Below are 17,367 nucleotides of genomic sequence, written 5' to 3'. Positions count from 1 at the left end.
TTACCTTTAAAGAGATCCATGAGTTAATGGGTGTTCTCAATTCCCCTTCAGCCAGGTGATAGATATCAGGATAGATAAATAAAACCAGCTTTGGGGGTGGAGATCGGAGCCTGGGAGGCAGCAAGAGGAACTCTTGTTTTTCGTGGGGTTTTTTCCTCATCCTCACCTGTCTGATGCTAAAACATTATGAACATGAAATAGTTGGCTTTTTTAAAACAAGTGCATTTTAATGCTTGGGAAATTGCTAGGCTGAAAGCTGCTTTGATTGGATTTTTCTGTTTACACATAACATGGACAGTGAACTTAACTGAAACCCCACCCAACAACCTACTTCCCACTGTGGTCAGGATCTGGGGGAAGTTCACTGTTCCTATCTCTGACTTCGCTGATACTGAGATGCTAGACCAGGGCCCAGGTACTGCAAGTGGCTTTTTGATGGGCACTTACCTTGTGGGAATTGGACAGAAGCCCCCCACCACTCATTCATGTAAGGCCACAACACTGTGCTTTGTTTGTAATTCCATCCCATCACAACCAAACAGGGCTGAATCCATAAGCAGGAGTTGGAAGGTCTTGTTTCTTCCCCCCTGAGCCATCCAATCTGCATTTTTCCCTTCTTTTCCAATATAGGTTTATTTCTAACATTCTCTTTGGAAGCAATATAGGTTTCATTTAGAAGACAATTTTGATCTTATTGTTTTAGAGGGAACACATATCTAAACTGTAGCCAGGGCATTATATGACAAGGCAGACCACTGTCCTGGCATCTCAGGAACTTCCTGGAGAGACTTGGTATGTCTCTTTTAAAAAGAAAAAAAACATCAGTCGTAACATTTGTTTTATAACTAACAGATGACAAATGTCTGTCTGAGATGCAGGCGTAGTCCTCAGGCAAGTAAGGCCGTGTCTAAATCCACAAGATGTAGCACTTTAATTACCAGTATACCAAGATAGCTTAAAGCAATAAAACGCCCTTTGCAGATGCTAGACCAGTTGAACCCTTCTGGAAATAGCTATTCTAGTTAAAGATGGTTAAGACCCCTTTTATAGTGATGTAACTGATGATACTAGGGGGGAAACTGCCTCTAAGCAAGGCAGATATAGTGATATCAAACTTATTTAGATTATAATGTTTTAAGTTGTCCCTTTGGAGGTAGTTTTATGAAGGGTTGGTAATACTCTGGTACTCCAACACATTTTCTATTGCAAGAGGTTTTCAGAGTTTATTAATGAAGGTAACTAATGCAACAGTTTATTTTAGGTCTTGTGGAAGCATGTTTTAGCAGGTTAACATCTGTCAGTATCGACCCCTACGAGAGTGTCTCTCAAAGCGTTAATGGCGCAAATAAATAATCTCTGTAATGTGCTGTTGCTTTGCACACTGCTTCTGGAATTTGTGTCTGATTTATTGGAGTGGGGGGGAGTGATATTTTTGTCTGTCACATAGAGCGCCTAATCTGTCTCTTGCATGAGCATGCACAAAGCCCTATGTCCTGTGGAGTAGGCTGGATTTAATTTATATGGAGAGATGTCCAGAAATATTCGGCTCTGCCTCTTGCTTTCCAGCCCTAACCCCCGCCTCCTGAATCCCTATCTCTTTCTGCCCTTCCCGCCTTGCTGTTTGCTGTATCCTAATATGGTAAAATTAGGGACCTACTTAATTTGCGGTTTCATGGATTTCACAGAAGCCACAAAATCCAGGATTGTCTGCAAAATCCATAAGATCAACAAAAAGCCCCACCTTTATTTTTATTAAGTGTTGGCTCCCCAGTGGTCCTCACTGCTTGGAGGAGAAGGCACTGGCTGGTGGGGCAGCACTAAGGGCAGCAGACAAGATAGTGGCCACCCCCTCATTCCTTCTCCCCCCTCCAGGGCCGCTCTGCCAGTCAGGGCTGAGAGGCAGGGCAGCCAGCAGCAATCAAGATGATGGCCACCCCCTTGTCCTCTCTTTCCCCCCCCCCCCCGGGTCCTCTCTGCCAATCAGTGAAATCAGGGCTGCAGTGAAATGCTTGCAAAAATTGGCTCTGCGCACCATGAGGGGGCTGTGAAAAACCCTTTGTCTTGCAGTGATTTAGGTAGGTCTCTAGGTATAATCAGTCTGGCATATCTAATTTGTTTTGCCATCAAATTCAGTTGTTGTGGTCCCCCTGGAGGGTTGGAGGGTACTTGTTTTTGGGTGTTTGGCAACCAGGTGAAAAAGGAAGTTCTTTGGTACTGTGGAGGAGCCGTCTCTCTCCTTTCTCCCCCCTTTGGGGTGGGCAGGACTTGTAGGGTTTAAACTCCTCATTTTCTCCATCTTTTCCAAAAAATCCTGGCTGCTAGTTCCTGCCCTATTAACTCCTTCTCTTGTATCTGCTGCTACATTCCACTCTGATGGAGAAAAAGGTCAGCAGTGAAATAATTAAGTGTTGGCATTTCAAACTATCCTTGATGGGGTTCAGAGCAGTATCACAAATGAGATTAAAGGGATCCCAGCTTTCTGAACAGTCTGTGAGCTCGGGGTGATGTTGCTGCATTTCATCACTTCTGAGTGAGAAACAGTTGTTTTAAATGAAAATTGGAGCATGATTAAGTGCTCTTTATGTAACTGAATTGTCTTTTTACATGTGGGGTCCTCATGGAAGTTTATTTTAGGATTGTGAGGCCTGGTCTACATATAAGCTAACTGTGTTGATCAACAAAGTTGTGACATACATTTGCTTCATTATCAAAGATATGCATACTTGTAAAAACTGCAGCGGTAATGGAGTTGTATCCGTATAACTGATAAAACTTATTTTCACACACCGTAGAGAAATAGCACTCCTTTAACTCTAGGATGGAAAAAGGTAGTTAGAAGTGTTAGTCTGAAGTCAGGCAGAAGGCAGGACACAGTGGTACCTTGTAGGTCTCTCTGAATTAGTCTCTAAGGGCGCCTGTACACAAGCAGTGATGCTGCTCCGATGTACCATAGCACGTCGGAGTAGGCTTGATTAATCGAGTCTGCAGGAGCATGGTAATTACCGTGCTGCAGCATCTTATGTATTAGCATCCCCATGCTTAAAAAATGGCATGGGGGTGCTTTAACTAAAGCTCATTCAACAAGCTTTTAGGGCCCTTTTGGCTGGGGCTGCCCTGTGATTCTTCCCCACTGCCAGTGCCACCACCCCATGGGCCTGGGGCAGCCTGGAGGTGGTGCGGTGTGGCAGCAGTGGGCAGGGACCCCCGGCACAGGCTCTGGGCAGCTACAGCCAGAAGGGCCCTGGAAGCAGTGTGTGTGCCTGCTACTGGGTCCTGCTTTTGCTGCTCATCATGGGCAGGACCACCTCTCTTTCCACCTTCCCCCACCCCCACTGTCCTGCACCTCCAGCATTGTCCCGCAGCTTACACCAGCTGCCAGCCTGTGCGTTGGAAGTAGCACCAAGCGGGCACTGGCATCAGCTGTGGATGCAGGCAGCTGGTTCCTACTGGGGATCAGGGTGTCCTCCTGGGTCTGCAGGTAACAATGCTGTGTCAAGTGTGGTCCCAGGCAGTCACCCCAGTCCCCGGCAGGAACTTGCAGACAGCATCCACAGCTCATGCAAGTGTGTACCCAGCGCTGCTTTTGGTGTGCGGGGCAGCTGTGGATGGGGCTGGGATGTGCCCGCCTGCCCATCACTATGCCGCAGCTGGAGCTGCCAGCTCCCTATGGGCTGGATCTTATGATTTTGCAGCTGCTGACCTGCGTGCCAGATGTAATCAGTTTGCAGGCCGAATCCAGCCCACGGGCTGTATTTTGTCCACCACTGTTTTAGGTTCTTATCTTTACTTTGATATAGATTCCTTTGCAGCTTTGAGAAATTCCTTAATTCATCGTGTCTCATTTATAAGGTAGGGATGATGGTAGTCTTCCCTCCCTGGCAGTTGGGAGAATTAATTGGTCATCCTCTGAGTGTGAATCCTTGCTTATTGCAAGTTCTTCACTGGGAACCTGCACTTGGATGGGGGCAGCAGGCAGGCAACAGTGGTCCCTGCTTGGTGGGGGCTAAAAGGCAGCTGGGGAAGACTCTAGCTGACCCCCTAGATGGAACCCTGCTGCGTCCCCTTCCCACTTCCCCTCCTGTCCCTCCCCTCCTTCATCCCACTTGCCCTGCCAATCAGTGGGCCCCAGACCCTGCAAAATCAGGCCTAGGGGCTGTACAGGAACCAGGACATTGCTAGCCCCCTCTTGCCCAACCCTCAGCCCTCTGCCACCCCAGCCCTGTCAGAGAGGGCCCCCAGTTGTCCCCAGGCCCTGTTTACCCCAAAGACTGCAGGAGGCAAAGTGAGTGTGAGCCAGCAGTGGCTGGTCTCAGATTCTCAGGCCGTGCCCACTTCATCTCCCGCTCTGGACAGGGCTTAGGGTTTTGTGCCCTTTTTGCAAGCAGCTTCTTGCAGGCTGGAACTCTGCCAGCCGGTGGAGAAGGGGAAACCTGTAGTTTTTGGCTTTAAAAGGGAAAATCTGCATTTTTCTCCTTTTAAAAGGGAAAATGCATATTTTTCCTCAGGAAACAAAACCGGGATCATTGCTAATAATCTGCTGCTATATAATGAATGGCTACAGCAGACCTGTTTGCTATAGAAAGTGTCATTTTACATGAAGGAGACTGATTTGACAAGCTAAGATGTGATGTATTAAAGAAGTAAAATGGGTGACATCTTCTTGAGCCTCTGGGGTGCAGAGAGGCAGGGAGCTTTCCTTACCTTTCAAACATCACAGCTATCAAAATAAGCAAGCCTGGATTAATTTTTTAACTTTCCTAGCAAAGCTCTAAGAGCCCAGCTTGATCCCTCACCACTGACAGAGGCACTTTCTTTGCAAAAATTGGGAGAAAAAAAATCTTTTGCAACTTGCCACTGTAGTTAAGGGTGTGTCTGCACTCTAGATCTGGGGCTTGCAGACTGGATCCAACCAACGGATGCGGGAATTCTGCATCATTTGGTGGCAGAAGGCTTTGGCTGTGGGTGTTCACCATGTGCCCCTGTAGGGACAAGCAGCAATGGCTGAGTGCTAGGGTGCCTGCCCATCCACTTGCCTCTAACCTGGGGTGGGGTCATTCTGGCTTCAGCTGAAAAAGGTTGCCTGTGCTTGCTCTGTTGACTGTGGATCTTTGCCACAGTTAGGAGCATCTGTATAAGGACATTTTTCTCGGTTGCAGCATGATCAAACAAGTTCACCTATAAGGGTAACACTTTCCTTGTTTCTTTCTGTGCTGTAGGAGAAAGAAAATTGTTTTCTACATAGTGGATGGGAAATACTAGAGAGCTATAGAGACTTGCTTTGTCCAGTGAGGACCCTTTCATGAAGGGGGTTTCTAGATACTTTTGTACAAATAATTTGGAAAATTAGAACACTCCAGTTAAAGTAGGTAAGATTTAGATGATCTCCCCCATTAAGTATTAATAAAGCCATTCCTTATGATGGGATACATGAGATTTACGTTCCTGTTACCAGCCCTAACACTATTTCTACCATCAGTACACTTTCATCCATGGTAGCAGTGCTGGTATGACTACTACAGAGATCTTCAGGCAGTTTCTGGTGTTTTAAGCTACCATTTTACTTTGAATGAGTTACTCTTGATGACTGTGGCTGAGTTTATTCCACTCTAGGATAAACAGATCTAGGCTGAAAAAAGCCCAGTGCACATGGCAGATGAGGTGCTTTTTGTCAGCATGTTTGCTGTTGCTTTTCCTATTCCCTTTCTCTGTAAATATTTTTGTCCCTGCTAATCATATTTTTCTAGTGTCTATAAATATCCCTGTGGTTACAGTTGCGGGTGAGAGTTGATCTCAGTACTGAGAGCGCCAAAACGAACTTTTATAATGCTTTTCTTTCTTTATTTTTGCAAGGTTTCTTATTCTTTTCTTTTTTTTTTTAAATGTTGCTTCTGTGCCACTTGCAACAGGAAAATATATTTTATTGTAAGACTGGAACATTTTCCTAGCAATGTTGTCAGCCCCAAGGGACTTTTTCATTAAGTTGTGTTCTTGAAGTAGCCTTCCCAGATGATCTAATATGAAGCAGAATTCTAGTGAAAAAAGTTATTTTTTTAACTGGGACTTATTTGAGGCAACTTGGGTCAATTTTAATCTGCTAGTTAAGGTAAAAATGTTAAAAATCATGAGATACTTATATGTTGCAGGGGTTTAGGTTGTAGCGGTGTTGGTCTAAGGACATAGGCAGACAAGGTTCCTGTCTAATAAAAGATATCAAATTCACCCAAGGAACCTTGTCTGCCTGAGATACTTATAGGCCTTTCTGGAAGTTTTTTGTGCTTAAATGACTTCTGTATATTTGATTATTGAGCCTAAAGGGTACATTTGAGTTGGGTTTTCAAGATTTACTTCACAGTGATGAGGACTAGAAACTCCTTTATTTTTTTCTTTCCTAAATGGAAGATGGTTTTCTTACCTAATTATAAGATAGGGCTTTAAAATTGAGGGAGTTGCCAACAGAGATTTAGGTGGAGTCTTTTTTTTTCTTCTGTGAAAACAAGCTGCTAAGGCATTCAACCTTTCATATCCAGATGAGGTTTAGAGTTGGTTTAAGGCTGATCTAATATCTCGGTTGAGATTAGATGATGATTTTGCCAACTGCTTTCATGAGCTTTAAATTGGATAAAAGGTCCCTTTTGTTCTTTTGAGTATCAGAGCTGTAGAGGTGGCTTCTATCCAGGAACTGATTGCACAATCACCACCATCCCTAATTGCACTTCAGAAGGCCTTAAATCTGAGCCTAGAGTTTTGATCAATTTGTTGTTCTTCAGAGGACTGGTGACTGAGCAGCCACCTTTTCAATAGAAATTGCTCATTGCAAGAGGCATATACCCTTTGCCATAGCTTTTTCTTTCCCTTTGAGCAAGCTGGGTATTATTAATACCATATTTACTCAAGTATAAGATGACCCTGACTATAAGACAACCCCCCTCATACTTAGCTTCCACGTATAGAAAATTAATAAATTTGGTATAGTTTTCCAGAATCTGAGTATTAGAGGAGTGTCTTGACTCTTCCTCTCTGCCCCACTGCTTCCCCTTCCCACTGCTACAGCAGGGAAAGCAGTGGCTGGGACGGGAGCTGAGCTGTGCCTGACAGCAATGGGGAGGGAAGGGTTTGGGGGGAGAGGGGGGGCAGAAGCTGCAGAGGGGAATTGGAGGGGTTGGAAGCTTCTGTGGGTCTGATCCTGGCCCCAACCCAGGCTTAGGGCCAGAGTCAGAGCTACAGCAGCTGCCTGCTCCCCCCTCCTCTTTGCATGCAACTGTAAGACATGGGGCATCCCCCCCCCCTCCCTCCCCAGCATGCTGATTGTGGGGGACAATCTTGTGTTATATTTGAGTCAATACACTATTACTACTTAGCTTTCTCTCTTCTCCCCCTCCTCCTTCAAACCACCAAGACTTCAGAATCGGAGGTCCTGTGGTTGCCTTGGAGGATTCCTGAGCTAACTGCAATGCATGGTTGGGGTGTGATAGGTCTGAAGGGGAAAATGGTATATGTTTTGACAAGACTTAGCCTCTGGAAAACGAAGTTGTCTCTTTAAATTTCACTCCACCCTTTCCATTCCTGTTTGGTAGTTGGGCATTGGTCAGGGGTTAAAAGGGAGGAAAGAGCATTATCTTGCAACCTAATAATGTTGTTAATCACAACTTCCTTTTGTGACCTCTGACTTCAAAGCATTTGCTTGTCACTTGACAAGCTTCTAGATTGGGTGGTATGTGGCTGTTCTGTATAGGTCATAAAACCGTGCTTTCCTATTGAGTATCTTTAAAGGTATCCATAAAACTAGCCAGATAGGCATATAGATATAATTCCTTCCCCCTCATCCCACTTTCCCCCTCCATCAGCAGGATGAACCTGAGGAGCAGAGCAGTTGAATTGTCCAAGGTCACACAGCACAGCTAGAAATACTGCTTAATGGCTGCTTAAAAGCTTTAATACTGTAGAAGTATTGGTCTGTTGTACGGAAGGGGTATGCCTGTGTAGAGGCATGTTAAAGGGGTCTGTGCCTTTGCCTGTACTTTCAGTGTCTGTATGAATGCCTGTCTATCCTGACATACTGTCCTTGCCTGCCAGAGTCTATAGTAGTAGGGGGAGAAGAGTTCAATGTTACAAATAGCTGGCTTTGGTCTACAATGTTCTAGTAACCATTATTTTAATATAATTACGGGCTGTCACCATCTGTTTTCTTAACTGCTAATTTTTGTCAGCAGGGTGAACACACCAAGGTTGTCATTAATAAAAGAAGCAAATAAACATTCTGATATTCTCCAGGCCCAGATTCCCCAAAGACTTGAGAACAAATCTTTCTTCTCAGGTTTTGCCCTTGAGTCACAGCAATGAAGAGCCCATGTTTTGGGTGTGTTTGTCATATAAGATCTTTATTTAAACTCCATGAAAAGCTTTTCTGGCCTCATACCAGAAAAATTCTAAGCTGCAGGCAGAAGAAGCCAGCAGTGCATTACAATTTTCATTGGATTTATTCTCTCTCCCATTCTCACCCCTGCAAAAGATATCTTTTTTTTATTGATGTCAAGCCAGCATCAGATTAAAACCTTTCTCTGGTGTTCCTGAGCTAATCTCATCAGGGAGGTTTGTATTGAACTGCTTTTTAATACAATTTTCACTCTTCTGAAAGATGTTTTAGAAACAACTGAAATCTAGTACAAAAAATGTTCCCTTTACTCACATGTGCAGCATAATTGTTAAGGATTGCTTATTGATTTGGTTCATTGTGTAAATATTTAATAAAAGGTACAGCCAGAGGATACTGGAACATTTTTCATGGTGAAATGAGTCTGGAGAGTCAGTCCACTTCTTTGTGGAGACGAATACGTGTGTATTCACATATGGACACACTCCTACCCACCCACCTTCCGACTAGGCCTGGCTGACAGCTTGGAGCCTAGAAGCAAGGTGAATGAATCGGAGAGTGCAAACCTTCTTATATGCCAAATACCATCTCACAGCTGTTCAAACTGAAGAGACAGTACTGCTGTGGTATGGATGAAACAGAGGCTTACCACGCTAGCATCCCACCAGTCATCGTTGCCATTATATTCATCCGAGGAGTAAGAACAAAAGGAAGTAATATACAAAGTCGGTTGGGGTGGTCTCACTAGTTAGTGTTTCAGCTCTTGTTGTGAATGTGCCCAAGCTCTTGTTGCATCTATTCAGATTATTTCCAAGCCAAGCACTGATTTTGTGTTTCTCTTCTCTCTCTCCCTCTCTCTCTCTCTCTCTCTCTCCACTTTAGATCAATTACCATGCTTTGGTCCACATGCTCTGAAGAAGATTCTGCTGTCAGGGTCTTGGTTTTCAGCTAAATACACCTGGGCCTAACAGCTGCCATGGAAACAAGCTGCACAGAGGAGGCAGGCAGAACCAGCACTCCATCTGTGGTCTGTAGGCACCTTGAGGGAGGTGACCCCCTGCAGCAGGAGGAGAATGGAGCAGCTGACTGTCTGTCTGAGCGGAGCGATGCTTCTGCTGCAGCTCAGGAACAACAGCAGCAGCAAGTGCCCCCTGGCAAGCTGAAAAAGACTGCTTTCAAGCTGTTTGGGGGGAAGAGGAGCATATGCACCCTACCAAGCTTCTTTGGAGGAAAAACCAAAGGCCAAGGGAAGGGAGCTTCCAAAAAGGGTCTCAGTAAGAGTAAGACGCATGACGGGATCAGCGATGTTGCATGCGAAGATGGCAGAGGGGGGCATTTGGAGGGTCCCTTGAGTGGGGGCACAAACTCACACCCGTGCCAGCTGCCGAGCTCTCAAAGTGCTCACACAGCAATAGATGCCAGCTTCAGGTTTGATTTCAGCAGGCGGGAGAGCTCTCCACCAGGGAGCACAGAAGGTTTTGAGAAGAAGTCCAACGGGGACAAATCATTGTCTTTGCCTAGGCCCAAGAAAGGACTGAAGGGGCTTTTTAACAGTATCCGGCGACACAGAAAGAACAAAACTGCTGAGCCTGAAAAGGCGGGGCCACATGAGTGGGTTGGAGAGGTTAGAGATGGAGAGCAAACTAGCAAAACACAAGGAACAGGGGCTGAACCCCAGCGAGCCTCTGAGGTGGAGAGTTCAAGGGGAGACCCTCTTTCTGCAGCATGCACTGGAAACTTGGTTGGAAACTGCTGCCTGTCATCCAGCCTTAGAGAAGCCACTGAGTCAGAGTGGCTGGTAGCTGAGAAATGTAGCTTGGAAGGCAGTGGAGCAGTAGCGCCTGTGAGCAAAGACTGTGTTCTAGATATGAAATCTGAGGTAGAGGCTATTGTTTGTGCAGAGCCAGGCTGCAGCCTTCCTGATGTCCTCCATTCAGATTACATAGAAAATGATCCCCCATCTGAACACTCAGGAGATCAGCTCAGCTTGATGTTTGGGGATGTCACTTCCCTTAAAAGTTTCGATTCGCTCACTGGGTGTGGAGACATCATTGCCGAGCCAGATATTGAGAGCATTGCTGAGAGCACAATCTCTGTGGAGCGCAGCAGAGATGCTGCCAAGAGGAGTTCATGTCTTGTCACGTACCAGGGAGGAGGGGAGGAGATGGCCATGCCTGAGGAGATAGAGGAGTACCTCCATCAGATGTGGGAAGGAACCACTGAGGTGGACAGTAGCTATGAAGCCAGTCTTCCTCATCTCATGAACAGTCATGAGCCACAGGGAGTGAATAGCAAGCTGGAAGCTCATGGCTTGTGCATGGAGGGAGCCCACCCATACACTGGTGGGGTGGTAGATGACGTAGAGCTCTTAACACCACAGAGTGACCAGCAAGAATCTGCCCCTAATAGCGATGAGGGTTATTATGACTCTACCACACCTGGTCCAGAGGATGAAGCTGGGGATGGGCTTGGTGAAGGCAAGAAGGACCGTCTCCCAAGAGACAGTTATAGTGGTGATGCACTTTATGAGTTTTATGAGCCTGATGACACCTTGATGAGCCCCTCCCAGGGGGATGAATCCTTATTCGAGGGCAAAGCATCTCATCCAGACATCTTCAGCTGCTTCTTGGACTTCACTCTCCCTGCTGAGAAGAACCTGATGCAACTGGCAGGGCAGAAAAACAGAGTGATGGAAACTGAGGAAGAGAGGCTGGCTGCCATTCAGAAACAGCTGTTGTATTGGGAGTTGCAGAGGGAACCGGTCTTGAAACGGCTGGATGTTCCAAGCAAAGATAAATGTGCCAGGGAAAAGCAATATATTGAATGTAAAACTAGAGCAGCCAACTTAATTGGCAAAAATCAGAGTTGCCTTGGAAGTGAACAAGTTGGTCCTCAAGCCTCAAACAGAAGTGTAAACAGTGGGATTTCTCTGTCCAGACTTGAAAATTCAGAGTGGAGGGATTTTCAAGGGACACTATATCCAGAGAAGTATTGCAATGGCCAAAAAGCACAAGGAAGTTGCCTTATTGAGCTCATGAAAAACAATTCTGTGTTTGATTCTGATCTGGATCATACAGTGTTTGCAGGACTTGTCCACAGTGGATTAGCCCCAGCCAAAACGGTGACCTACCCCAGCTACAGAACACATGACCATGATGGCTGCTTGCAAAATGAGAACCACAGTGGTGTGGAAAATAGCCCCAGAGAGCCCCAGACAGAAAGTGAATGTGAACCTGAGCATGCTGTTAACTTTTCTCAAGCTCTGGTGGAGTTCACCAGCAGCGGGACTCTGTTTTCTAGCCTTTCTGAAAGCCTTGGTAGCTCTGACTCTGGTTCTTCCTTCACTCAGAACCTTCCTGTCCTTCCAACCATGGTCACTTTTGATATTGTCGATGTGGAGCAGGAAGGTGAGGGGGAATGTGAGCAGCACCTGGAGATGAACACAGATGAGGACATTGCTGCATCCTTTGAGGCCTTTGATGACAGCTATGTGCAGAAGGAGTCCTTTGCTGAATGTGATGAGAGAATGTTCCCAGGGTATCCCCACAGCTCTTTCCAGAGCTGCAACTGGGGAGTAGCCAGCCTTCCCCGTCACCTGCGCCTTCATGGATTGAGCCCTTCCATGCCAGCACCTCTCTCCGTCAACAGAAGGAGCAGGTCACTTGACACTGAGAGCTTGGAGTTTGAATTTGCAGACTTGCAACTCTCCAAAAATGGCCTTAAGCCTTGTCAGCTCTCTGAACAGAAGCAAGGAGAGCACTCCTCCCTCTCCTTCAGATGGAAGAGAAGCTGATGGTGTTCTGGCGTGGCCAGCTTTGCAGTGTGTGCAGTACAATGCTGAGCGTTCCTCTGGAGGGGTGACAGAATGGGGCTGTGCTCCAGCTGTCGTAGAAAGCAACTGGGATACATCTGAGCAGTTGGAAGTGGATTCTCCATTTGTGTCCCTTGCACGGAGCAATGCCTTGGAGACTCTGGACAGGAGGCCCCAGGATATGGAACCCAATAACCCAATGCTTCAGTCCCCCAGACACATGGTCAGGCCATCCAGTTTACCTCTGCAGATTGATACGAGACAGTCCCAAGTCGTGTCTAGCTCCTATAGGTACCATGGGGAAAACATGGCCAAAAAGCTTGCTCTTGTGTTACCTTTGGGAGAAAAAGGGACTGACTTACCTCAGAGCTTCAGTTTCACTCAGTCCCCTGAGAAACCAGCAAAGTGCAAACCTGTTGGTGTTACTCAAGGAATACCCCAGCTTCACGATGACAACGCTGAGACCTTAAAACTCCCAGCCTGCTTTGCTGAGCATTATGGAAGCCCTAGTGCCGACCTGCTGAAAGGGAGAGCTTCGCATGGGAACCCGCTGCCCATTAGCTGTAAAAGCACTACAGTGAATGTAACGGTAGCCAAATAGCCAACAACACAGGGGTGAGGGGGGTAGGGTTTAGGGTTCACTTTTCAGGGAGGGAGAAGGCAAACTTCCAGGAGTGATTTTTAATTTCGAATTGGGCCAACAAAGATGAACTCTTTTCTCTTGCGGCTGAAGTAGGGTGCAGCAAAGTGACAGTGCTGCTAGCACTCTGCACGGCTTTGGGTGCTTTATGTGTGTTTTGTACAAGCAAGCTCCTAGATTCCTAGACTACCACTGAGACGCCCTGGTTCAGCATGTACCACTGTTCGGTTGAATATAATACACAATGCAGAATGCATACTAGTCTCAGTACATAACACTGTCACTGCTGGAATAAAAATCTGGAAGCAGACAAATCTTTAGTACATCAGGCTAGTTTTTGGCAGCTTTTAATTAAAGGGACACCATCAGCTTCTAAAAATCAAAGCTTTTTTTCCCCTGAATTTTCTTTAAAATATGAAGCTGTTTTAACAGAAAAGTAAGAAAGATGAGTAATAAATAATATTTTCTTCATTTATTTGCTTTGTGCATTGGACAGCACTTGATATTCTCTCAGTTTTATCCACTGTGGAGTCATTTCTCTCTGTTTATGTGACTCATGCAGAGATAAGGATGAGAGAGGAAAAATAGGTAGACGGTGGTGGTAAAATCACAGATCATCCTGGGACTTACTTCAGAGACCTGGAATGACTTAATTGGCGATAGTCAAGAAAAGGGAAATAAATTCTCTGAAAATGTCCATTAAAAGAAAAGGGTTGGGGGGAATTGGAATTCTTTTGGCAAGTTTTGATTTCCTTTCCTGCTCCTTTCCAGTGGAGAAAGGAAAGTTCGGGAGGCGAAGGGAATTTCAGCCGAAATGAGAATGTTCCTGTAAATGTTTTCATTTTGGTTTAAAAAAAATCCTCCACCCCTTCACTCCAGTTCCCCCTGCTATGAGGAGCTTTGATTTTTCAGCCAGCTCTACTTTTTTATTGACTAGATTTCATGTTGATGATGTCCCTTTAAGAACAAAATGTTCACCCATTTATTCCTTTTGAAGTGATCACACTTCATAGAGTAGAACCTTCCCTGTGTGCATTCCCTGCCCCAACCTCCTCTCCCCCACCTTAACGTGAATATTTGTTTTTTAAATAAGCTAAATTGACTCATGCCTGTAGCTGTTTAGTTGCAGATGCTGTTACTTTTCTTCAAAAGGAAGTTTTGTGTTAGGGATTTTTATTTTCTTGCATAAATGCATACAAGGAGAGTATTCTGTTAATTGGAATACGAGGTGTAACACAGCCTAAATTAGGCTTCAGAATTTCTCTTCCTCACACCTGGAGGAAATGAAAAAGCTGGATATACTGCCACTCTTCTTCATCTGTTGTTTTTCTAGGTTTTTTGCTCCTACACCTTGCAGGAAAGGTTGAGGAATGAAAGCAAGCTGTGGAGAGATGCACTTTGCTCTGAGGAGGTCTTTGGTTGCATGGATGAGAGAGCTCTCTGAGGCACCTGCTTCAGGCTCTTGGAGCACAGACTCCAAGGAGTCTTCCGTGTCCTTGTCAGTCTTGAATTACATGATTTTGGTTTCTTAAAATAGATTTCTCTTCTTCCTAACAGACTTGCTAAGTGTCCCTATGCTTCTATCAGTGTTACATGCTTTGACTTAATTTGGTTAATGGTGAACTGCAGAGCATTTAAAAATGCCCTTTTCTGCTTCTGTCATGCAAAAATACTTTCTTTAATGGCTTAAAAATAACTGCAGTTTTTTAAATTGGGTCTTCCTTTGCCTGGAGGCTTTTGCAAAATCTTTTGGAGGATTTGAATAGTGAAGTTACACAGCTGTCACTTCTCTTGTGAACCAACTTCATCTGATACCCATTTTCAAGCCCTGTATAGATGCTGGTCAGAATGGATAACCTGGCTACAGTTCTTCTGGCCCATAACCTAATTACAACCAGGGTTCTGAATTGCAGTGTAGACTGGGTCTTAATGTTTCTTCCTACCTGGGCTATAAGTCAGTCCCATACTGATTTAGAGTTGTACTCTTCACTGGCTTAGCAAACAGCTGAGAACATCTCTGCAATCATTGCATTGGTACTAGTAGTTAGGCATGAAATACAGACTCCCTGGTGAAAGAGGCACGTGAGGGTCTAATATGTCATATGGAAAAGACACCTTCATGGGGCTGCTGCTGTGCATATGTGAAGGAGCACTGAAGGACAGAACAATAGCCATGCTCTTTGTTTGGCTCTTCACTACAAAAAAAACAAACCAAAACAGCTAAGAACAGAGAACACCTAGTTCTGTATTTATACGCTGTATTATATCTTAATTCTTCAGTGTTACCGTGTTGGTTGCACTGCTGAGTGTTACCCTCTAGGACCCATTGTGTCCCATTCTTCAGTGCACACTGCACAACTATACAACCCCACTGTAATAAACAAGATTGCATGGGACAAATTCAACCCTGAGACTATGGGCAGACAAATTATTACTGCCAGGTTAAAAGGTGCAGGAATTTACTGTATGAAGGCCAACTCTCTGTTTAGCTTTCTTCTTTGGCTTTCTACAGGACAAGAGTATTCACACTGGTACAGCAAAGCCTCTTCTCTTTTATATCTTGCAGTAATTAATTCATTTGCTGATGTCCTTAAACTGGCCATCTGTAACTGAGAGCTTATTCATTACTGCACTAAATCAGTGTCCTTGGTGCTTTACAATCTGACAGTCTTACGTGAAAAGGCAAAGAATTAGCAAAGGGAGCGACCTTGGCTTCAGGCTCATTCCTTTTCTGAACTGGGAATAAAATCCTATTGAAGGCAGCCTTTAAGTTGTCCTAAATCAGGGCCTAGAATATCAATCACCAGAATCTCAAGTAGAAATGGCACTAACTCCAACAGTTAAATTTGGGGCACATTCCAAACCAGATCCTAACTTCATAGATCTGATCCACTTCTTCACCTGCTGTAGGTCACAAATAAATTTCTGCTGACAAGAGCAAAGAGAATACAGGCAAGCATTCCCAATAGTCACCTTTTTGTCTTGGTTAAAGCAACAGCCTCTTACTGAATTCTTTTTTTGAGCATGTCACCAAAGGCATCTTGTGGGGATGGGGTTTTGTTTTGTGTTTTTGTTTATCAATGATGTGGCCTTTGCCAAAGTTTGGGTGAAACATTAGTGTCTCAGTGCTAAAAAGAATGTTCAGTTACAGATGCATGGCTCTAATAAGCATTTTGGTTGTAGGTATGTAATGGAAAGACTTAATGCAAGCGGTTTCAATACACTAATGTGTGAAAGCAATACAGTTAGGACTTGATAATCTGACTTCATACCAAAGGTTTTCTTCTTACTGTGATTTAGACTCTTTAACAGAGAAAATACGTGACATTGACAAAAGTTACGCATTTCTGAAATATGCAAGTGTTAATTAATTTGGAGGATTATTGAAATATTCTGCTCCATGAGCTCAAAGATAAAAGAAAAGTACGTTTTGTTTAATTCAAATTGGGAAGAAAGTGTTACACAATGAGATCTCCTAATGCTACTAAAATGTTTGTCCATCAAGGGATAAATAAGACCAGGTCTTCCATAATGATGATACACTTTTTGATGTTTCTACTAAAATCGTAAAAAGGGTCATAGATTTTATCTGAAGGTAAAAAAGCTTGTGGTGGGTTGAAGTGACAAGCAGCAATTTCTTAAGTGCTTGTTCATAAAGCAGATGGCATTTCTGAAAGTTTCAAATTCTGATGTATTTCCTTAATAACCCTTTAAGTTCTGTTGTAAAAGTGAGAGGAATTAAATCAATTATGGAATCTCAAGATGACCTATTTCATTGTGGGCGTGGGAGCCTGCTACACGTTTTCAGAGTATGCTTCTGCTCCTGACTTCATTCAGTGTCAGAGCAGACTATGGGTATGAGCTGGTGGGTCTTGCCATTTTCCTGAGGGAGACCACTCTAACTGCAGAGTTGAAGCAGTTGGTGGTCCTATTACAAATCTGTCTTTCCCCATCCCCCATTTTTCAAAGGTTTAAAACCAATTTACCCTTTTCCTTTCTTCCTCCTTCCCACTTCCATGAGAAAAGAGATCTTGGCATGATGAGGTAGACTGAGAATCATCTCTTACTCTTAATTAATTGGTAGTATAATTGATCACTTACCAGCCATAGTAGCCTCTCTTTAAAAGTAAGACTTAAACACTTAAGGATTTTTTAATCCAGTTAATATTGGCCAAATGCATGTCAAATTGGAGGGATGGACCCTGCGGATGCATCTGCTTTTCTATGCATAGGGTCTGCACCTTCCCCAAAAGCTCTTACGCGGCCTTCCGAGGCTTGGGTTTCTGGTGTGGGCTCTTAAACCTACAGCATTTACCAGTTTGAATTAAGCCCTTTGGCCAGAACTGTTGACCTGGGTTCCCAATAAAATGCAACTTAGTAAGAGCGCTCTGTCTTTTCTGTTAGAGCTGTTAGCATTCAACGCATTGCAGAATCAAGTCATCTCGTCTTTATCTGGTTAAACGTGGAGTCACGTTTTGGCACCAAGTTGCTAAGTATCAGCTTAGATTTTAGTAAGAGTAGGGTCTACTGAGCCAGTCATCAACT

General features: G+C 44.6%; 1 protein-coding gene across 1 annotated transcript; it reads left to right on the top strand.

The window, feature by feature from the left end:
• The first annotated feature begins 1,215 nt into the window (after nt 1–1,215).
• AMER1 (APC membrane recruitment protein 1) lies at nt 1,216–17,080 on the top strand. The gene is given in 3 exon segments (XM_025209820.1): nt 1,216–1,235; nt 9,254–12,106; nt 12,108–17,080. Coding segments are annotated over 2 exon segments (3,435 nt in total). The 5' UTR covers nt 1,216–1,235; nt 9,254–9,347; the 3' UTR covers nt 12,784–17,080.
• Nucleotides 17,081–17,367: the final 287 nt, after the last annotated feature.

This window comes from Alligator sinensis, unplaced genomic scaffold, assembly GCF_000455745.1.
Source record: "Alligator sinensis unplaced genomic scaffold, ASM45574v1 scaffold830_1, whole genome shotgun sequence".
Taxonomy (NCBI): domain Eukaryota; kingdom Metazoa; phylum Chordata; order Crocodylia; family Alligatoridae; genus Alligator; species Alligator sinensis.
The sequence above is the reverse complement of the archived record's forward strand: the minus strand, read 5'-3'. Positions and strand labels throughout refer to the sequence as shown.